Source organism: Cucurbita moschata, unplaced genomic scaffold (genome assembly GCF_002738365.1).
Source record: "Cucurbita moschata cultivar Rifu unplaced genomic scaffold, Cmos_1.0 Cmo_Scf00037, whole genome shotgun sequence".
NCBI lineage: Eukaryota > Viridiplantae > Streptophyta > Magnoliopsida > Cucurbitales > Cucurbitaceae > Cucurbita > Cucurbita moschata.
The window spans coordinates 424,730-446,133 of record NW_019268553.1 but is presented as its reverse complement, the minus strand read 5'-3'; the positions used below and the strand labels follow the sequence as shown (position 1 = coordinate 446,133).

At 36.1% G+C, this 21,404-nt stretch overlaps 5 protein-coding genes across 11 annotated transcripts in view; all 5 read right to left on the bottom strand.

Moving 5' to 3' along the window:
* Positions 1-3,465: 3,465 nt before the first annotated feature.
* On the bottom strand, positions 3,466-7,350 carry LOC111432009 (pathogenesis-related genes transcriptional activator PTI6-like). 2 transcript variants are annotated; one of them, XM_023068796.1, is made up of 2 exons: positions 7,261-7,350; positions 3,466-4,569 (listed from the first exon to the last, which is right to left on the bottom strand). In XM_023068796.1, exon 2 carries the CDS (start codon positions 4,558-4,560, stop codon positions 3,706-3,708), a length of 855 nt encoding a protein of 284 aa, XP_022924564.1. In that variant the 5' UTR covers positions 4,561-4,569; positions 7,261-7,350; the 3' UTR covers positions 3,466-3,705. The 2 variants fall into 2 exon arrangements, with proteins under 2 accessions (XP_022924564.1, XP_022924563.1); XM_023068795.1 differs by lacking the exon at positions 7,261-7,350 and having other exon boundaries at positions 3,466-5,634.
* Positions 7,351-7,435: 85 nt separating this feature from the next.
* LOC111432010 (ubiquitin-conjugating enzyme E2-17 kDa-like) lies at positions 7,436-11,153 on the bottom strand. Its single transcript, XM_023068797.1, has 4 exons — positions 10,931-11,153; positions 10,061-10,188; positions 8,635-8,739; positions 7,436-7,738 (listed from the first exon to the last, which is right to left on the bottom strand). The coding sequence occupies exons 1-4, from the start codon at positions 10,998-11,000 to the stop codon at positions 7,595-7,597; spliced, it is 447 nt and encodes a 148-aa protein (XP_022924565.1). The 5' UTR covers positions 11,001-11,153; the 3' UTR covers positions 7,436-7,594.
* Positions 11,154-12,319: 1,166 nt separating this feature from the next.
* LOC111432070 (NDR1/HIN1-like protein 6) lies at positions 12,320-13,665 on the bottom strand. The gene is made up of 2 exons (XM_023068870.1): positions 13,517-13,665; positions 12,320-13,339 (listed from the first exon to the last, which is right to left on the bottom strand). Exon 2 carries the CDS (start codon positions 13,304-13,306, stop codon positions 12,569-12,571), a length of 738 nt encoding a protein of 245 aa, XP_022924638.1. The 5' UTR covers positions 13,307-13,339; positions 13,517-13,665; the 3' UTR covers positions 12,320-12,568.
* Positions 13,666-15,066: 1,401 nt separating this feature from the next.
* Positions 15,067-18,151, bottom strand: LOC111431798 (putative glucose-6-phosphate 1-epimerase). Of its 2 annotated transcripts, XM_023068505.1 has the most exons (10): positions 17,817-18,145; positions 17,451-17,581; positions 16,976-17,236; positions 16,726-16,800; positions 16,480-16,536; positions 16,234-16,397; positions 16,013-16,147; positions 15,822-15,924; positions 15,632-15,731; positions 15,067-15,552 (listed from the first exon to the last, which is right to left on the bottom strand). In XM_023068505.1, exons 3-10 carry the CDS (start codon positions 17,084-17,086, stop codon positions 15,368-15,370), a joined length of 930 nt encoding a protein of 309 aa, XP_022924273.1. In that variant the 5' UTR covers positions 17,087-17,236; positions 17,451-17,581; positions 17,817-18,145; the 3' UTR covers positions 15,067-15,367. The 2 variants fall into 2 exon arrangements, with proteins under 2 accessions (XP_022924273.1, XP_022924272.1); XM_023068504.1 differs by lacking the exon at positions 17,451-17,581 and having other exon boundaries at positions 17,817-18,151.
* A 1,322-nt stretch (positions 18,152-19,473) lies between these two features.
* LOC111432155 (common plant regulatory factor 1-like) overlaps positions 19,474-21,404 on the bottom strand; it is a 6,377-nt gene continuing 4,446 nt past the window's right edge. For all 5 annotated transcript variants that reach the window (XM_023068980.1, XM_023068979.1, XM_023068981.1 and 2 more), the window contains 4 exons: positions 20,607-20,845; positions 20,389-20,466; positions 20,173-20,298; positions 19,474-20,073 (listed from right to left, as the gene is read on the bottom strand). In XM_023068980.1, the coding sequence (XP_022924748.1) occupies positions 19,861-20,073; positions 20,173-20,298; positions 20,389-20,466; positions 20,607-20,845 (656 nt within the window). In that variant the 3' untranslated portion in view covers positions 19,474-19,860. The remainder of the gene's footprint in view (positions 20,074-20,172; positions 20,299-20,388; positions 20,467-20,606; positions 20,846-21,404) is intronic.

Genomic DNA, 21,404 nt, shown 5'->3' with positions numbered 1-21,404 from the left:
AAAAAAAAAAAAAAAAAAAAAAAAAAAAAAAAAAAAAAAAAAAAAAAAATACAACTTTATTTAAAAGAATATTCCAAAAAAAAATCAATGGTTGACAACAACCAGCGAGGTCAACGACGAACATATAACGACACCACTTTTCACACACGTATTCATCTACTTAAAAGCTGGTGGTTTTGTAATTTAAAATAATTGAACATTAAAATGTTGTTTAATTTTTCTAGTTCGTATAAATTAGGAATTTTCTACTAAATATCAAATTTAATAAATTAGTTTAAATGGAAACGTGCTAAGTAAATAAAATATAAAGACTAAAGCCCATATGTTTGGGCGGCCTGTAATATTAAATGGGCTTGGCCCAGTTGTCCAACTTAAGTTCGGAATCATTTATAAAAGGCCCACTAAAGCCCAAACACGTTGCATTTTAGCCCAACTCAAATAAGGGGAAGGAAGGTGGGATTTTGTAATGTGGGGCCCACATTGGTGTATGCTGTACATGGATGCATGTAAATGATTGGTGGATGCATGTGATGGGCATGCCTTTATTATTATGGACCAATAGTTACTGAATGGGCTTTGCTGTTCCACGTGGAGACTATAAAGGTGTGTATGGTACTCACGAGTGTGGTGTGGTCCATCTGATTACTCCCTTAGTTGTTTGTCAGACTTATTCTGTCGGTCAAATGGGCCTAATGGGCCCTTCTCTTTTTTTTTTCTTTTTTAATTTCTCTAATTTTCACAATTATCTTTATAATGCTATTCATTACACACTCATATATATATATATATAATAATTAAAAGTTATTGGAATTAATTTTATAATTTTTTTTCCACGTCACGAGTAAACCATTTGGGCCTAGACTGCAATTATTTCTGCGTATCCAGGTGTTTATGGCCCACCAGTAAAAACGTACGAGGGAAATTATTGAATAGATGGGCCCAGCCCATTTAAGCAAGTTCAAATAGAGGCCCAAATCCCCCTCTGATGTTTCTCCACTATCCCACGTGATCTCTCAATTTTGTCACAACTCAATTCTCCACACTAATATTATGTCAGCTATCACTTCGGTACTCGCAAAATATACACAAGGATTAATGTAAATTAGTGAAAAATGGAGATTGGGTACGACCCGTTTACTCTACTTTTCTCTAACTCAACTACTAATTCATCTTTTGGTCGAAGATATATACTTAAATCAAATAAGTTGAATTATGCTTGTCAGTACCCTTTAAAACTACGGTCTTGTATGGTTTGTTTTCCTTCTCTAATCTAAAAGAGGTAGAGGAAAAGAATAATCATGAAATAAGCTTTAAACAAACATAATAATAATCCCATCATTACATGTTTTTTTTAGATACTCGATATTTTCTCCGATAATATGGGACCTCGGTGGAATAAGTTTATTGAATAGGACGGGTGATAGAGGATTTTGGCTGTTTTATTGAGTAAATATGTTAGGGTTGGGATGGGAGAGGGTTAAAGATGATGGGGTGTAAAAGGGGAAGGGTAGGACAGAAAAAGGCCACCACAGACCCACGCAAGAATCAGTGCTGTGTAGACGACACCAACCTATGCTTTCTTCTCCCTCTTTTTTCTCGCCTTTCTTTTCACTTTCCTTCATTTCTATTCTTCTTTTTTTTTTTCTCTTCTCATCTTCAACCTAACCTAGTTCCCTTAATATGTTGCCCTCTTTGTTTCCCTTTCACCCTACCCGCTCGTTAACGTATCGATTGTGATAAAGAGTTACCAGATTCTTCCATCACTTTGGGTATTACGAGAACATTATCGACAATACTATGATTGAGACGACATAAATGCATATCCTTAATCTCTCACAGTGACTGCTATATGCACTTTAAACACAAGATTTACTGTGAGATCCTACATCGATTGGAGAGAGAACAAATACCAATCAGGACGCTGGGCTCCGAATAGGGTAGATTGTGAGATCCTACGTAGGTTGGAGAGGGGAACATAATATTCTTTATAAGGGTCTAGAAACCTATTCGACATGTTTTAAAAACCTTAAGGGGAAGTTCGAAAGGAAAAGTCTAAAGAGGACAATATCCACTAACAGAAGACTTGGGTTGTTACATGTACGATGTATGATTCTCATTAAAACAAACAAGTCAAAGAAGGCTCAATTGATATTGTTGCAAGGTTGAGTTAAGTGTTAACTTCTTATCTTTTAAGTCTAGGTGTGAGATCCCACATCGGTTCGAAAGAACGAAGCATTCATTATAAGGGTGTGGAAACCTCCCCCTACCTGTGGAAACATCTCACTAGTAGACATGTTTTAAAAACTTTGAGGGAAAACTCGAAAGGGAAAGCCCAAAAAAAGCAATATCTGCTAGTGGTAGGCTTTGACCGTTACAAATGATATCAGAGCCAGACAAGGGGCAATATGCCAGCAAGGAGGCTAAGCCCCCAAAGGGCGATGGACACGAGGCGGCGGCGTGCCAACAAGGACGCTAGACCCAGAAAAGGATAGATTGGGGAATTCCACATCGATTAGAAAAGGAAACGAGTGCTAGAGGTGGATTAGGCCGTTACACTAGGGTTGCTCAAAGACTCCATGGTTTTAGCCGATGGGACAAAACATACCTTTATTATACCAAGCAAACACATAACAAACCATAAAGGGATATCCACTCGATTTTCCAAATTATTCCCATGTAGAACCTTTCTTAGTTACGAATACACATATTTATCTCTAGCTAACGTATATATTTTAAGATATAACGAATAGAAATACAAGACATAAACCTGATGTCAAACGAACAATAACGACAACACAAAGGGTTGTTATTACTATTCATCGACAAATTCTATATCATGAAATAATAAATAAATAAATAAATAAAAAAGATTGAATTGAACTAAAATGAGAGAATATAGTGTAAAAAAAATGGAAAAGGAAGGGTGAAGGGAGTGATGGTCCACAAGAAACCTCGTACCAGTTGTCTGCAGTTAGAAGGCTAAATTATTTTCCAACATTATAACATTTATTTCAAAAGCTAAGTGTGACAGATGTGTATTGCCTCTTCAATTATTCTCTCTCTCCTTTTTCAACTTTCTAAATGAAGATATATATAAATAATTTCCCCCTAATTGCACACACAATCTTATCACCCTACTCCCACTATAAATCCTTTCACATCTAAGGACTTCCCATCTAATTTTTACCCTAACCATTGGTCCTGTTTTCTTTTTCAAATGGTTTCCCAAAGGAATTCATTTCATTTCTTTTTGTCTCTAACATGTTCAGTTTACTCGAATCATGTTTTTAAATACTTGAAAAGTCATTCCAAACTGACCCTTAATTAACACGGTTGGCTGCTAAATGTCCAAATTGGTAATTTAACCTAATTCCATTACTTTATTTTTTCAAAATTTTCAAATATAATTCGTTGGTCAAAATTAAAAAAAGGAATAAAGTATTTAGATACTCCAACCTACTACCCCATTTATTGAACATATCTCAAATCTAGAAAGAGTGGGGGATTGCATAAAGGGGCATCTCACTATTCTATTTCCATACAATACAATTCACTCCAAAAATAAAAGCTCATAAAACGTAATTTAGAACACAAAAATTTAGAAACTAATAATAACAAATTAATAAATAAATAAAAAAAAAAAGATGGCAAAAATAAAACCTCTCACAGACACAGCTGCTCGTACGATCCCAGCTAATTTGTCAGTCAGTCAGTCAATGCGATACTAAAGCTTGGATCTTGAAAATAATTCTCTACGTCCCATTTACATGAATCGAAATCCACCGAAATGTCCCCGAAATCTTCCCATTTCGGGATTTCCAGTTCCATTTGGTCGGAAAATAACGGTTGTGGGCTTCTTAGATTGAACAAGAAACTGTTGGAGTTCCAATCATATAACCAATTGAATTCGTCTTCTAATCCTGATTCTTCGCTTAGATGCTCAATGGGTCTCCAATTTTGTTCTTCTAATCTCAAGACGGAAGTCGGAGAGCAGTGATTTCGGGATTCTTTGCTGTAGGAAACTCCCACCGCTGCCGTACTATGATTTTCCGGCGGCGGCGGTGGTGGCGGTGGAGGGAGATATGTGACAACAGTTGTTTTGGAATTGGGAGCTTCGGCGACGAAATTGGTAAAAGCGTTGGGACCTCTAAGGCGGACGGCAGCACGGTCGTAAACGACAGCGGCTTCCTCCGCCGTCTCGTAGGTTCCAAGCCAAACTCTTGTTCGACGTAAAGGGTCTCTGATCTCCGCTGCCCATTTGCCCCACGGCCGCCGCCGAACTCCTCTAAACTTTCTATGGCTCTCCGAATTCGACGGCGGCTTAACTCTCGATTTCGGCGGCAGTGGCTTTTTGGAACAATCGGAAGTGAGAAGCCTGATCTCAGTCACGTGGCGTTTGACGTGGCGGATGAGGATTGGCTCTTCGTCTTCACCACTGGACGAATCGGTCGCATCGCCGTCGGTGTAGGAAATTCGGACGAGCTTGGTCTCCGGCGCCGGTTTGTCGGTGATGGTCCGAACTTCTCTGAACTTAATTCCGGCGGAACAAACTCGCCCCATTGATGGGTACTGGAATTCCATAGCCCTCTAAACTTTAAACTCAAGATTCGTAAAAAAAAAAAGGGGGGAAACGAAATAAGATCTTTAAAGAACTAAATATAGAGAAGTAGTAGGAAAGGGAATGAGAGTGAAAAGAGGAAGAGAAGGTTCTGAGAGTGAGTCGGAGCAGAGCAGAGCAGGTCAGAGCAGAGCAGGTCAGAGCAGAGGAAAGCAAAGAGGGCTAGATTTATACGACGCTTCTGTCCTCTGCACTTCCTCCACCAAATGTTTTTAAGTTGGTAAGTATCTATTAATTAAGTATAAATCTCAAAGATTAGAATCGCCGCATATTCCATCAGAACGTTGTGCTTTCGACACGTGGCCGTTCCCTTTTTTCACTTTCTCCGTTTTATTTATTTATTTCGAGTATGAAACGGGAGCAGATATTTTTTTGGTTTGTTCATGCTCCCAAGTCCTACGCATAATAATAATAAGGTTTCTACTTGTTCTTTTTTTTTTTTCTTTATTGTCTCTTCCATTATAAAACCAACTTTATTTTTATAATGTTTAATATTTATCTTATATTCATTAAGGAATTGGCTTAGAGTTATTTGAATGGTTAGAATGTCAAAAAGGTAAAATGCCTCCACTATCTAAATTTAAATGGTTTTTCCTTTTTTTTTTTTTTTTTAACAGATTATAAATAACAGGCCAGGCATGTGAGTCCAAGACATTAAAGGAACTGTCATTCTCATTAGATATGATCACAAATTCACCTTCTTCACGTGACTTTCCTTCACCCTTGGATTTATTTTATTTTTTTATTTTATTTCTCTTCACTTCGAATAAACTTTGGAGTGTTTAAGTTTTTCTTTTTATTTCTCTTCTCTTCGAATCAACTTTGGAGTGTTTAAGCCTGAAACTGAAAGTAGTATTTTCAAAATATTTATTTGGACTCATGCCTTTGCCTTTAAAAGGTAAGCATTTTGGTCCCTCTCTACATTAGCTATAAATTTGTATTAAAGATTTTCTTTTTTATTTAAATTTTGAAAATATGGATCAACTAGAATCTAGATGAATTAAAATTGAAAGTATGTAGGTGGTACTCTTTGGATTTTCCCTTTCGAGCTTCCCTCAAGATTTTTAAAACACGTCTACTAGAAAAAAGTTTTCACACCCTTATAAGGAATACTTTGTTTCCCTCTCCAATCAATGTGAGATCTCACAATCCACCCCCTTTCGGGGCCCAACGTCCTCGTTGGTACTCGCTTCTCTCTACAATCGATGTGAGATCTCACAATCCACCTTCTTTCAGGACCCTACGTCCTTGCTAGCACACCGCCTGGTGTACACTCCCCTTCGGAGCTCACCATTCTCGCTAGCACATTGTCTGATGTCTGGCTCTGATACCATTTGTAACCACCTAAATCCACCACTAGCAAATATTGTGATCTTTAGTCTTTTTTTTCAAGCTTCCCTCAAGGTTTTTAAAACGCGTATGTTATGGAGAGATTTCTACACCCTTATACAAAAATATTTCGTTCTCCTCTCCCACCAACGTGGATTTCACAACAAATTCAATGACAATAAAACTCATATGCCAAAAAGTAATTTCTTTTAATATAAGAAGCCTAGGAACCAACCAAACATCCTTTTCTCTCTCTCATTAGATGACAAATGTTGGGCAATGGTCCAAAACTCATTATTGGGAAGTGAAGGCTCCCGAAACCAAACAAAGAGAGCATGCACGTAATAACCCGACCCTGTTGTTGGCAGAATTGCCGAGGTGAATGATGAAGCTTTGATAGATATTATGTGCCTTAGAATTTAAGTTTTAAAGTATATGAATAGCTTTGGACAATTATTATCTGAAAGGGAAATCTGAGGTGTAGTTCATGTCCACCTACGTTTGAAGAGATGGCAAAACCAACTTGAGGATACCAAAGGACAACACAACATTTAATGATTTATTTCTTTTTGGGAATGGGATGTAGGAATTGTCCCACTTTCTTTGTCAACCAAATTGCAGCCCTTAATCTCTTTCTATTGACAAGAGGGGAGAGAGATAGATCTTAATGAATTGACGTAAGAATGGTAGGTGCAACAAAGAAGACATTTCATCCATAATTGTCAACTAAGACAAGATAATGTCAAGATGTTTTCGGATGAATCTTATTTCTATTTGGATTGGATAAGCTTAAAACGTATTTTGAAATAATAAAAACCCTTCTTAATTTTTAACTATATTTTGTTATATAGTAAAAAAAAAGTTCTCCTAAATTCTTCCAACTTGTGTGTCTTTTTTATTGCTTAAAATCTCTACAGCTATACAGAACTCAACTTGCATCTAAATGGAAGTTCTGTCCCAATAAAATAAATCCTAGATCCAAGAATATATATGGATTTTTATTACCATGGGTCTAGTATTTGGGGCAACTCTGGAAGTGCTTAAAAATGTTTTCAAGTAATAAAAATGTGTTTAAGTAATTCCAAAAAGGTAATGATTGGAGAGCCATAAAATCCCATGTTCTTAGGTTAGGTTATGTAGAGCCTTACTCTCCAGCCCACCCCGCTAGTTCCATCTCTACGTTTGCAGCAAAAAAAAGTACAAATAATTTCTCAATTTCTAAGGAAAAATGCCTAGATCCAAGCAAGAAATATAAGGCAGTTGACTAAATGAATGGTGAAAAAAGAGATTAGAAAGTGGAAAAGATCGCATACCCTCGGAAGTCAAGTGGAGTGGAAATGCAATTGGAACCGCGCTGGCCCATTTTCCGCCTTTATCCTCCACCATCATAAGAAGCCATGATGCGCAATAGTTTCTTCGCTAGCTGGAAATCTAGGATTAAGAATCACAGGTCATGGAACTGTACGAAACCAAATCCATATAATTGATATATATATTAGTTGAACACAAGCTTAAAGCATCATGTTGATTTTAAATTGGGCAGCATAAAATTGTTTCAATCTCCAACAATAGTAGATTGTACAGAAAACTTTCATTTATACATAAGAACTAACAGCAGCATCCTTCATGCCCTTCCCATAATACATACTAGCCCATAGCATATTTTTGAGTCCAGCTCCTTGCAGTTGTCTCATACTTGGCCCTATCCGTCTTGTACAGATGAGCAATTTCTGGCACTAGTGGATCATCTGGGTTCGCATCGGTCAAAAGGGAGCAAATAGAAAGCAACACCTGAATATGAAACAAGAACCCTTCCCAACCACTTAAAAACTGCATATGGCATAAATCAAAGCTTGGAAAATAGTGAAATTGATATGCGGAAAATGATTGACAGTCACTCTCTATTCTCAATAACGCTTACCAAAGACGCTGAAGATCAGAAAATGGTCTCAATTTTCTAAAATAAGATGCCGTACACAATCTACATCTTAAGAAAATGTCTGGATTTTTTCTAGCGGAGGGAAATAGACTATCTCAGAAAAACATACTATGGTCTCCCCATGTCAACACTGGACAGCGGCCACTTGATGATACTCATGGCACTACTTAAATGAAAAGTAACCCTTAAAAGTTTACAGTATGAACTTCACACAAAATTGAAATCTAACCAGAATATCATGCTGTCACCCATCCTCTCCTTCCCCACCAAGGTTTTGATGGCAAAAGCAGTATGTCTGCATTTTGTATGCTCCAGACTCTTGTTGTGTTTCAAATATAGTTGCCAACTTACTTTTTCAGTAGTTGGTCCTAAGTTGATAGCTTAGCTGTGTTTTGACATAACGAGTTCTTGGATTTACAATTTTAATATCATGACTGCTTCATTTACAATTTGGATTGAATATTACTACGATTGAAGATTATTAATACAACTGTACATGAGTATATCAGATATGAGCACTCAAATTATAATTGTAAAAAATAAAAATAAAAAAAATAAAAACTTTTCTTCTTTAAGATAAGTATATCAGATTAGTGTCTCGAATCCCTAGTTAGGTAACAAAATCGTAAATAGTGACCACAGTTAATTCAAAGAACTTGATCCAAAAAGCCATGGTGCAAATGAGGCATAAGATAATGGCATTCAAAAATCTAGGATTTGAATGGTAAAATTGTCGAGAGGTCAAAACCTTTGATATAGTCAAAGCTGGACTCCATTGCTCTTTCAAGATGTCCAGGCAAATACTACCATTACTGTTGATGTTTGGGTGAAAAACCTTTGTCCTGAAAGCAACCTAAGCAAATAATAAATGAAATAACGTAAAAAGTTATAGGTAAAAAACTCCCTATATAACGTCACATAATTAATGATACATAGCAATAATAATACAAGCTCAAAAAACAGAAAAAAAATTATCAAGGAAGAAGGAAAACAGAAGAGAAGGGAAAGATGAGACTTCTTCCCCCAATATAGCCAATGAGGGAAGCAAAAACAGTCTCTAATTAGCAAAAGCCAATCAAAAGCCCTCCTAATAAGATCTCAACGTTGCATTAAGAAAACCACATGTATCCCTTGAAAGGTTCTGCTATTTCTTTCCAGCCAAATCTCCCAAAAGGTGACCTTGATAGTTAGTCTTTTATTCAAATGGATGACCTCCTCATACAAGAATAAAATTTTGATGTCCAGCAGAAAACCACCTGGAAACTGAAATATCAAAGAAAATACACCTCCACATGCTCAAAAGGACAAGGGCACCACAAAAACAAATGGGACGGCAGCTTCAAAATTAGATCCGTGCACACATTGCACCACTCAAGTGAGACGGAGATCTTAGGATTTCTACCCTGAAGTCTGTCAGGTGTAATCAACCCACCATGCATAGGATTTAGGGTCCATATAAAGAACCTAAGGTTTCCAAATTAGATCAGATAAAATTCCTGAAATTAAGAGCCAAACCCAAGGTTTACACTCTAGCATTACAAAATCAAGAACAAGGACGCTCCATCCACCAAGGGAACATTCCTGAAATTAAGTTTTCATACTCGTCTCACCTAAATCAAGTCATTACACTTATCTCCCCCAAATCAAGTTTTTACATTTAACTACAGATGGTGCTTACTATGGTAAAATAGGCAGTAAGCACATTTGACAGAAATAACATGCAAATCATAATCACATGAAAAATGTGCAGAAAACTTCCAATAAACCTCCAATGAGATATGTGGTTTATATACTAAGTTTTCAAAGTGCGGCCTTTGTATGGTCAATACATCTGTCACAAAATATAATTTTCAGATACCAGATATTAAACTATTTTCCTAAACAATCTCAAAAAATAATCGACAGGGTTAAGCAATAGCAACTGAACTGTTTAGATCAAAAAGTGTGTAAACAGCTTCTTTCTCTGACTTCGTTGAGTTATTAATTAAATAATTATTAAAAACAGTGACAACAAACACATATTGTAGCCACTAGAATAATTAGTGAAACAAAAACCACATATAGTAACAACTTATTTGAATGATAAAAGCAGAAATAACGGGCTACAGAAATTTACAATGTTAGTGAATTAAAAATATTGAATATAACCAAATACGTACGATTTAACAGCGTACCTTAGGAGGCTTAAATGGATAGTCGGGAGGGAAGTGAATAGTAATTAAAAAAACGCCTCCTGCATAAGGACTGTCTGGAGGACCCATAATTGTTGCTTGCCAATGAAACATATCTTCAGCAACAGGACCTGTGTTACAGAACATCTTGTCTTATAATTATGAACTTCGAGGGAAATTTTGATCCATCCAGAAGAGAAAACAAAATAGGTTTAATAAAACACCTTGTTGGTAATAGCAGACTACTTATTCGGACAAAAATTTAATCATCAACACAGAGCGTAGATTTATAATCTCCTACTTAAATCTTAAGCGATTACACCGTTCTGAGTCTAGTTCCATTTTAAATCAACATGGTTTTAAACTTGAAGATTCTTAGAATGACGCTTTAGAGTACTAGACTATAGTAAAACAGATCCACCGGTATCTATAGTTTCCTATTCGATAGAGCCTTGTTTCAACAAGCTTAGCATATGCGATAGATCGAACTATAATGCATCCTTTAGTTTCTATATTTCCTAATTCCATTCCACAATATGATCAATTACTCTGATAAGAGCCAACGCAAACCAAATTCCATACTTAAACCCTAAATTTGAGATAGAAAGTGAGTGGTACGAAGTCCAAAACCGATTTTCCTAGACTTCGGAAAGGTTAGCATATTGTGAACATGATAATTGAATTTCAGAGTTGATACTATTTCACGCCATCCACAAACAAACATTTGGATCCACTTAATTTCCAAATAACAGGCCAAGAACAAAGTTGCTTGAAGTCTCCGATGCTCGATGTAAGAACGCAATCACTAGATCGACCTTAAAAAGTGAAGAATAGTAGATAGTAAAGGGAACCAGAGTAGAAAGAATACTGAACCAGCGCTACAGGAAGTAGGAGGATCTTTCTGGAGATCCTTGAGCTCTTTCAGGATCCGCTTCGACGCCATGGACTGAAACCTCGAGAGGCCTCTCCGATGACAAAATTGAGGGGGGAAATGGTGGAAGTGTCGTATGCAGGGAAATGAACGCGCCAACGAACCTAGTTGGCGAAAGCGTAACGTGGAGAATCAGCACTTGTTTTTTTCAAGATTATTACAGCATTTTTTAGAAGTACTAATAATAATAATGATAATAATAATAATTATTATTATTATTATTATTATAAAAACGTAACACTTGGCAATAACGCAGAAAGTCGGATCCGGGTCACGTCAGAATCCGTTACTTTGGACAAATATAAATTTATATGGAAAGTCTTATAAATGAAAGTGAATTAATTATTTTCATTGGATTATATTAAAATCAATGCAAATTATTTAAATAAAATTATTACTCTAAAAAAAATAATCAAAACTATAATAAAAATGGAGTGATTAAATTGAATGAAATACCTACGAGACTAAATTTATTCCATTATAGAAGTTTTAGGATTTGAGATTTTAATGAATTAAGTATCAAAATTTTAAGAGTATAAATTTACATTTTTATTGGATGTTAAAATATGTTATAATCATTAGTATAATTTCCTATAAATTATAAGGGCATAATAGTAAAATACTATTTCCTACTATTTAATTCTGAAGTTTAAAAATTTAGCTCATATTTATTCGATTTAAGAATATATATTGTTGGTTAAGTAATAATCTTCAAAATTTTACATTATATTTCTAATTAAAAAGTATTAATTATAAAGCTATAATTAAAAGAAGAAGAAAAGTCACCTAACTAAAAAATTAAGCTACAAAAGAGTAAAAAATTAAATATTAAATAAATACATCCCACCAAAACAGATATTTTAACACCCAACAAAAAAACCATAAAAGTGGTCTCATCTAACTTTAAAATAATTGCCCCTTTATTAGAGTAACACATCAACTAAATAAACTTTAAAAACAAACAAAAAAAAACTAATTCATAATTAATTTATTAAATTTTTTATTTTTAATATTACATTGAAATTCAAACTACTATATTTTAAGAAGTTGGTTTGAATGGTGGCTAACGTGGAACATGAACGAGGAGAAAATTCGATATTTTTTATTGTAATTTTTGTTGGATGAAAGTCCGACGTTAATTGAGGAAATGATCATGAGTTTATAATCAAGTAATACGAGACCTTTCGAATCCCAAAGTAAAGTTACTAGAGCTCATTATGCTCAAAGTAGATAATATCATACAATTGTGGAAAGTCATATTCATCTAACAGTGGTGTGTACCGAGTCCATAATTAATTGTAATTTATGAAAGGAAAGAAAAAGGAATTAATTTCATTTTTGTTAAATCACGAGCATAAACTAAAAAAGATTATCATAATCAATACATTTTTCAGAATCAGATATCAAATCAAAATGTTACCAAAAATTGAGGCTAAAAGCATACCTATTTTGTTTTCTATGATGGGTAGCAAATCGCATGAGCTTTTCTGTGTTCATGAAGTTTAATCACACTGTAATTACCATCTCAAATTGATTTGATTTTAAGATTTTTTGTTTTTTCTTTTTCCCTTCTCTTATGGCTACAGAAACCATCTGGGCAAATGAATGGAGCATTTCGGCGTGTTGCCTCCGTCGAGACGTTTCAACCTCACGCCACCGCACGCCACTTCGATCTTCACCCGCGGCATTCTCCTCCCATTCACCACGAATCCGATTTTCGTACGTGCTTCGACGATCATCATTAGCTCTCCGGTTCTGTTGCCGGAGTTCAGCTTCCGCCCCGCTCCGCCGTCGACGATTTCGTTGCTGACCATTGTTTCGATCTTCCAACTCGTCGTGTTCTCCTTCGATTGAATAAAGCTCGGCACGATTGTTGATCCTAATTCAATTCGAGTACCTTCTCCGGCGGCGGTAACGACCTCGATATCGCGGTAATTTAGTGATAACTTCTCATTAGGATTCTTGATTTCAATGCGACCGATTGTTTTGGCGTTTAAATACGAGCCGTCCGCTTTGTCGGTGACGTTGAATTTGGAGATCCGGAATGATTGGAGATGAAACACAGGAAGTTTTGGCTCAAACCAGAGGTATAAAAAGCCACCGACGGCGACAATCACGACGATCAGGATCAGAACAAAAAGGCAGAGGAAGCAACAGAATCTCCGGCAGCAGCTCCGTCGCTTCTTGTTATTCTGACTTAGCGACGACGGTAGAATCAGTTTCCTCGCCGGTGGTCTAGGCACTGGCGGAGCAGTGAGATTTGGATCTTTATACCCCGGAGGCTTCTGGAGTACCGGCTTCAATGGCGGCTCTGCCATACTCTCCGAACTCAACTAACTCTCTACGGAAATCTGATTCAAATACAGTCTATTAAAAATCAATGCACAAAACGAGATAAAGAATCAATTCAGTTAATCAGTCAAGTACACGCATCGCATTAAATAAATGAAACAGAGAATTTCGTTCCCTTGGAAAAGAAAGAGGGAAAATAAAATGAAATTCATCTCATCGGTAATGTGGATCGCTACCTCAGAGGCGAGTCGGTGACCGGAGACCTGCCGGAATTCCGATAATCCGACGAGAAGAAATCAATGGAAAATGGGAGAGTGAGACAGAGGAGGAAGACGAGGGAGCCTTGCGGCGGTGGCGGAAATTTGTACATAAATTCAAAATTGGTAATAACATATTATCATATTTATACATTTGAAGTAATAATTATTTAAAATAACCATATTCAAATCCTATAATTTTGAAATTAATTCAATTTTATTTCGTAATGTTAATGGAAGGCCATGAAGGGAATAAATGAAAATAAAAATATTAAAAAATAGAAAAAGATTACGTGGCTTATGGAATAAAGATGTGTGTTATCATTTGCCAAATATGTAATAGACGTGCTGAGATGTCCTATTTTAATGCCCTATTCGCCGAGTCCACTAGGACTTTGGCTGTACACGGCAGTCTACTTCATAGCTGCCAGTTCATATAATATATTTAAATAGATATATACTTTTTTTTTTTTTTTTAATGAACTCATTTGAAATCCTAAATGAATTATAATTTCAATTTTAACCATTTTACTAAATATAAAATTTAATTATATATATATATATATATATATATATATATATATATATATTAAATTAAACATGTCACTAAATAATAATAAACAAATATTTAAGAAAAAAATCGAATAAATTATACTGTTACATTTTGAAATAAATTTTATTGATATATTCCAACTTAAAAATGACTTTTATTTTTAAACTTTACCATTTATTTAAAAATATACTATTTACCCCGAGTAAATTTATAGGAGAAGATGAGAAAAGAAAGATGAAGTAAAAAAGTAACTTTTTTTTTTTTTATTTCAAAAAATATATGTTCAAGTAAATCATATTTTAAACCCAAAGCCGAATCATATTGTAGCATAAGTTTCATCAACTTTTTACAAAATATTTGTCTGCTGATTCATGTATATTTTTTAATGACTCTTCAAACAACAAATTTATGGAAATTAAAGTAAGAGCAGAAAACAATAGAATATTTTTAATAATTAAATGAAATTAACAAATTAACAAATCCGTAATACTTTTTGGCAATCATATTGACCTACCGCCCTATTTGGACTAAGAATCTCATGTTTTAATTGTAAACGCCATGATTACATGTTTTAATTGTAAACGCCATGATTTTGATACGACCATGGTTATCCTCAAAGAGAAGCTCAAACTTCATTATACTTTCTCCAACCAAACACAACTCATATGCAAACTAAGCTTTGTGCAGTCATACACATTGCATGTATATGCATTTTAACTCAATTGCAACTTCGTCAACATTGCATCTCATCTCACAATCTTTGTTCTTGATAAGCATGTCCGAGCAAGTAGTAGCATAACAACTTGAATGTTCTCTCAATTAGCACTGTACCGATATCAAGAAGCATCAGTTAGAACAACTCGAGAGTTCTCGATTAGCACTATAGTGTATCAAACCGATCATCCTGATAAGCATTATAATGTCCCGATAAAGCCCCAATCCTATATTATACATACCATTTAGTTGAAGATCTTCATTGAAAAGAAACCAAGTGTTGATAAAAATATTACAGAAGAGGGAGTTTGTGGTACTAAGAACAAAAGAACAAAAGAACAAATTCACCCTTCTCTTCCTCTAAAAAGCAAGAAGATAGTTAGGGGATATGCAGAGCCATTCATTAAAAACATAGGCTTCCCATGTTGCTTGCAGGATACCCCACAACTTCCTAATTTCTTCAATTCCACTAAAAACTCAAAAACAAAAAATCACCATCTTCTTCTAACACTCTACCATAACATTCTTCCCTTCTGTGCCTGTCCCGGTTCGATCCATTTCCTCTACAAGTCGAGAGAGAAACTCGAGGGAACCACAGTGAGTTGCAGTTTCCCCGTCCATTCCTCTCCCGGCCTCAACATGATCGGACTCTCTAACGCTGCTCCGTTCACGCAGAGCATCTGTTTGTATTCTTCATCGCCGAAATCCACCATTGCTTTCGACTTCTTCTCCCATGGATTCCAAACAACTTTCATACACAAACAGAAACACAGTAAGCCTAAGCCCCACCACCTAATTATGCATCAATCACACATTCTAAATCTTACCAACGTCAGGTAATCCTTCCTTTCTTATCACGTAAGTCCGCTTCCTCTCGTGATCAAGTACAGCGATTGCGTTCGGAGTGCTCACATATACTCGATCCACCTGCCAATCGAAGAAATCAAGCATTACTTTACAAAAGACAATGAAACCAGAAGCCGAGCGTCACTTGAGAACTAGAAATACAGAAATCACCTCAGATTCAAAGGTTATGGCATCTCCTTGTTCGGTAAACCGCTCCTTTTGACATAGATTGTCCAAGAAGTCGAGCGTTTCCAGGCCTTCGATTCTCACCTCGCTTCAATGAAATTAAAATTTGTAACATATATAAGAACCTGAACTAACAAGCAGAGAAATACATGGAGATCAACACACTCTCAAGCTACCTTATGTCTGAAACCACCAAGTGAGTGTGATAGGCAAATGAGAAGCCAAATGGTTTTCCATTTACATTCCTGACTCTAGATCTCAAAACAAGGTCACCACAGGGTAGTAGAGATACCCGAAGGCGGAGCTCGAAACTGAAAGGTAAAGGTGGGAATCGTTCTCTTAGTAACCTCGAAGAGCTGTTCGTATAACAACTCGAAACTTTATGCATAAAATTTACCTATAGGGCCAAAATTTCAAATCCTCCTCTGAAGATCTATATAGTAAATCAACAAAGGAGCACGCATCGATATCATTCGAGCACAATGGCGGCGGGTTTTCGTCGATGGTCCAGATCTTGTTCTTCACGAACCCGTGCTGCTCTGGTGATCCACAGCTTCCAAACTACAATGATTTTCACACAAACACACCAGCAATGAAGAAAAATTCTTGTAGAGATCTGCAAGTGAACAAAATCTTATAGTACCTGTGGGAAACATATGGGAATTCCTCCCCTCATAGCTTTTGGTGCCTTAAAGATTGCCTAAAATTCAAGAACACAGTAAGAACACAGTAACTCAGAATCTCCAAACAAACTAAACCCAGAATTTAAGAACTGGAACTGAATTTCTAATAACATTTTGTTTTACCAATTCGACTCTAACAGCTACTCTTAAACAGCCAAAACATCCAATCAATAGTTTCATGAACACAAGAGGAATCAGATGCTTACCTTACTACTTGTGAAGAGAAGCTCCTCCCCTTGTTCATTTCGCCAAGAACAAACCTGTCCTCCATGTAAGCTAATCTACATAATCGAAAGCCAAAAAACCCCAAATCCAGAAGCAGAGATTCAATCAATCAACCCTAAAATAGAACAGAACGAACAAGAAAAGGCACGCCCTAACGGAGGGAGATAGTAATCAGCATTGCGATATCTAATCCAAATCGAAACGCCATGAAAATGGAAGAAGAGAACTCACCCTAGCGGAAGCCCCTTTGGGATTTCTAAGCACAACCTGATCAATGCCATTCCAATCCTTCGTAATCTCAGTCGCCGCTCTGTAATCCCAAACCGGCGCGGAATGCCCCATAGCTTCCTTAACCCCCAAAATTCTCGTCAAAGTAGAAAACGAGGAGAAATTTCAAGGCAAACCCAAATGATTTCTCGAGCCGATACAGTTGAAAATCTGAAGGAATACCCGAAATTGCTTCGTCGATTAATGGCGCTTGGATCTACAAAACTGCACAAAGGAAAACCAGATTATCGCTGAACCCGATCGTTCCACACAAGGAAAAGAGCCGCAAACGAAGCGACCCAGAAGGCGGAAATTTGGAGTAACGCAACGCGTAGCGAAATAGAAATTTCAATTACGAAAAATCACGACCGTTTCAAATTCTTTATATATAAATATAAATATATTTAAGAAAGAGGAAAAAAGGGTAGTTTTTATATACATTTATTGTGGGCTATACAGAAACTTTTTCTGAATATTCGCCAAAGCCCCCATTTAAAGAAGAGTGCGAGTTTCCATTGAAAGGGCCTTCGAAAAGGACCAAGACAGAGACAATCCTGATAACCAATACCCCTTTCCCAAGAACAATACTCAAATCAAAATTCCCCAACAAAAGGGTATTCAAATTTCAGGCAAACCCAAATGAATTCAAGTAAAAACCAGAAAATTGACACGACCCATCAAGAACACAGAACCTACAAACATGAACTGTTGATGCAATGTACAAGAAATGGCGAAAAGAAACAAGAAAAGCTGCAATTTTTAATGAGTTGCAGAGATCTAGGACATGGAATTCCGAGAAACGTACCTTTTTCAGTACTGTTTTCCAAGCCATCTGAAATTTAAATTATAGGGAATTTGAAACAACGACTTGAATAAAAGAATTTTTTTGTTGTTGTTGTTTCTTTTGCATTACTTTTAAGGAGAGCCATAAAAAATCCGAGATTATAATGACCGCGAGGGGTGGAAGAAAGTAGAAGATAAGACACCATAACATGATTCCTTTTGGACCTTAAAATATTCAAATAAATAAGAATAAAGCAAATCTTAAGATTCTTTCAACTCTAAGCTAAGAAATTTATAAACTAACGTAAGATGTATGGTTATAGTTTCTTCAAAATTTAATACGTTACATGAACCGCTGCTCTAAAGGAAGGAGCTGGATTTCAACTTTGGTGGATTTTAAAAGGTCCGGAAATAAATTTATTGGATTCCAAACTTTGTTCCTAAGATTTGGGAGAATTTCCTCACAAAAAAACAATGAACCAAATGAAGCAAAGTTTTATTTTTATTTTTTAAATCTAAATTTTAATAAATGGGTATGAAAGGCTTTATAATGGCGTGCGAGTCTATATTAACCATCTCCGAGATCGCTAAAACCTACAAGCTCGTCCTCCAATAATGTCAACCCGACGACGAGTGTAGTTATTCAAGTATATCATTCAAACCCACCTACATAAATTGCATAGAAAGAAGCTAGTCAAGACCAAACAATACTAGCTAAGAATAAAAGGTCATATGAACGGAATCGAATCATTCCGAGATGTTAATAAATAGGACATACTTCTATTTATCGATAATATCTTTATTTTAGGAAGCGAGATCTAAACTATTTGTAAAGAAATGCTTTCTATAATAAATTATCAGTCAACATCACGGAGTGCCTCAAAAGTCGAGATGGAAGTCGAACCTTAACGTCCAAAAACAACATCATTCTTATTCAACCAATCAAAGCAACTCGTCTTCCTCAATGAATATGAGCTCTACTAGAAGGTTTAGCAAATTTTAATTGTCTCAAATTTCAACGTGTCTCCATTTAGTTCATATCATCAAACTCATGAATGATATATATTACTTCATGGATAATTTGAGTTATTATTATTATTATTGAGGGGGAGGGGAAGGGATAGGAAGAGTTGGGCGCGTGGAATTGAGAAACGGTCAGAGACCGGACTTCCCGGGTCACGGTAAAAAAGGCACGTGAGATGCTAACTCGGGAATTGGACCATTTTTCCGGTGGGGCCCAACTCGTGAATCACGCGCTTCAAATTTTCAAAATCGACCGGTTCAAATTGCATCTCTACCATCCAACGGCTGCTGAAAGCGACCGGAACGCCTCTTTTTGGACTTTTCTGGAGCCGGTTGAATTTGCATCTGTACGATTTCACTTTTTGGGCTTAGTCATGGGCCCGATGGTCGTTTCTGTGGGCTCAAACTTGTCAGGCCCTTTCGGTAAAACTAGTTGAGTTTTGAGTCAAAAGGACTTTTCTTTTTTTCTTTTTTCTTTTGCAACAAAAATAAAAAATAAAGATCAACTTGTGTACTTATTGCGATGATGATTTAAATCTAGAATCTCGGAAGTAAACTTGTGTAACCCACTTAATTAGTGAACTTTAAATAATGTCGAATAAGTCAAAAGACCTATTAAAATGGATAAAAACATCAACATTGATGGAGGAAACTAATAGGGTAGAAAATATGGAAATTTTCATTGACAATACATAAAAGGGTTCAGCTTGAACCCAGCAATTGATGATATCACCTAGCACGAGGTGCGCATAGAGATCTAAAGCTAAAAATCTCTAATCCCTAACGATTACATCAAATTGTTCACTGCATTGCAGTCGCAGTTGCTTGCCAACCCCAATATTCATTTATAGCTACACATAATAATACAAACTATTCCAGAAACTAACCATTAAAATTAGAGTCTGCCCATCCTCACAGACCATCCTATTCAGCTGTTCTCATTCTTTGTAATTTCTTTTTTCTTTTTTGTTAGCAGTAGTAATTTTGGGCTTGTAATATGCCAAAACCACATGAAAAAGAAACTGCAACTAAACTGGTTCTTTTTAGCTAGCAGCGACTGCGTCCGCCCTTGAACTCGTGTCCAAGAGCTGGCACAGTTTTGCACCCGAACTCGAGTTTTTCTTGCAGATGTTACTCTCTTCTTTAATGCTTTTATTCACAGGTCCTTTGATTTCTGTGCTTACAGGCTGTTGCATCCTCTTTTCATTCATGTCTAAAGCTTCGGATCGTCCTGCATGAGCGCTTTTAAGCTTTATCTGTCAAGTTCGAGGCAGTTTTATTTTGTTAGGATTCTAAAGATTTGTTTCTGACGAGGAAAAAACTGAAGAGTACATCAATCAAAGAGGGCATCCCACCATCAATGTAGCGTTTTCTTTCTTAATTTTCTCAGAGTTCTCCGACAATCTTTTTATTTCAGATCGAATAGCAACATTCTCCGCAGTCAGTGAATCGACTTTATGAGCTAGTTCTTCTGCCTCAGCCTGATGACAACACCAATAAATTATATTAGCTTCAAATAAAATGACAGGCGGAGAAAAAAAATGAAACGTTTCTTTTAAGTTCCACTCTACCTGCTTCCTCAACCTTGACCTCCTAGCGGATTCTCTATTTGACTGTTTTCTCCTTTCCCGTTTTACTTCTTTTTCATTCTGGGCAGAATATGAAAAGACATAAAATTAAGCATTGTTCAAATGAGACCATGCATAACTAAAGTTAAATGACCCAAATTATATCAGGAAACATATGCCAATGTATTGGAATAATTAGAGAGGCATTTCCAAATGTAAACCTGGAGCCAGACTTCAGAAGGCAATACTGAACAAGGTGGAACGCTGGTCGGACTTGTCATCGCGTTTATACTAGATGGATTCCTCAGTTCCAATGCTGTAGACATTCCAGGGGGAATCACAGATCCAAGTTTTCCAGTCGCATCAGCTGCTTTGGTTGTGCCCAATAACTTGCTAGAGCTTTCATTAATTTCAGCAGCAGTAACTGGACTTGCCTGTGGCTCAATTTTTGCATCCTTACCTGAAATATGAGAGAATGAGGAAATCAAGACCTCATACATAAGATTATCAAGCATCCAAGGATTATAATTGAATGATACATTGTCCACCACTCCTTGGCATTATCATGAAAATTAGCAGATTATTCAGAAATTATGAATCTGTATGTGATTAATTTGAAGTGCACTTCAAGGTTAGCGTAACATCATACAAGCTTTATTTTTTGGTGTCATGGAAACAAACCAAGATAGTCTTACAACTTCATGCGACTTAAGGGGATTGTAGACTTTAGAACTTACATTGTCAACAAAGGGTAGGCCATGCACAAAAGCAATAAGGCATCCTCTCTCTCTTTAATGATTCTGATTTTTTTTTTTTTTAACTAACGTGAAGTTCTTCATTAACTTCCAAGTCTATAATTCAGAAGAGATTCAAGACTAACATCTCTAAGATGTACATAGTGCATCATCATAGCTAACAAAAGGGAAAAAATTAAATTATCACAAACAATGACTATTCATGTTGGTTAAACACAAAAAAAAAAAAAAAAAAAAAAAAAAAAAAAAAAAAAAAAAAAAAAA

What these genes read in the sequence shown, in the direction of transcription:
- LOC111432009 (XM_023068795.1), bottom strand. Translation starts at nt 4,581, where the DNA reads ATGGAATTCCAGTACCCATCAATGGGGCGAGTTTGTTCCGCCGGAATT.
- LOC111432010 (XM_023068797.1), bottom strand. Translation starts at nt 11,000, where the DNA reads ATGGCGTCGAAGCGGATCCTGAAAGAGCTCAAGGATCTCCAGAAAGAT. An exon ending in TCCTACTTCCTGTAGCGCTG is followed by an intron (nt 10,189 to 10,930) that starts GTTCAGTATTCT and finishes TCTGTAACACAG; the next exon opens with GTCCTGTTGCTGAAGATATG. An exon ending in CAGCTTTGACTATATCAAAG is followed by an intron (nt 7,739 to 8,634) that starts GTTTTGACCTCT and finishes TTTCATATTCAG; the next exon opens with GTGTTGCTTTCTATTTGCTC.
- LOC111432070 (XM_023068870.1), bottom strand. Translation starts at nt 13,306, where the DNA reads ATGGCAGAGCCGCCATTGAAGCCGGTACTCCAGAAGCCTCCGGGGTAT.
- LOC111431798 (XM_023068504.1), bottom strand. Translation starts at nt 17,086, where the DNA reads ATGGGGCATTCCGCGCCGGTTTGGGATTACAGAGCGGCGACTGAGATT. An exon ending in TTCTCTTCACAAGTAGTAAG is followed by an intron (nt 16,537 to 16,725) that starts GTAAGCATCTGA and finishes CTTGAATTTTAG; the next exon opens with GCAATCTTTAAGGCACCAAA. An exon ending in TTGGTGGTTTCAGACATAAG is followed by an intron (nt 15,925 to 16,012) that starts GTAGCTTGAGAG and finishes ATTTCATTGAAG; the next exon opens with CGAGGTGAGAATCGAAGGCC.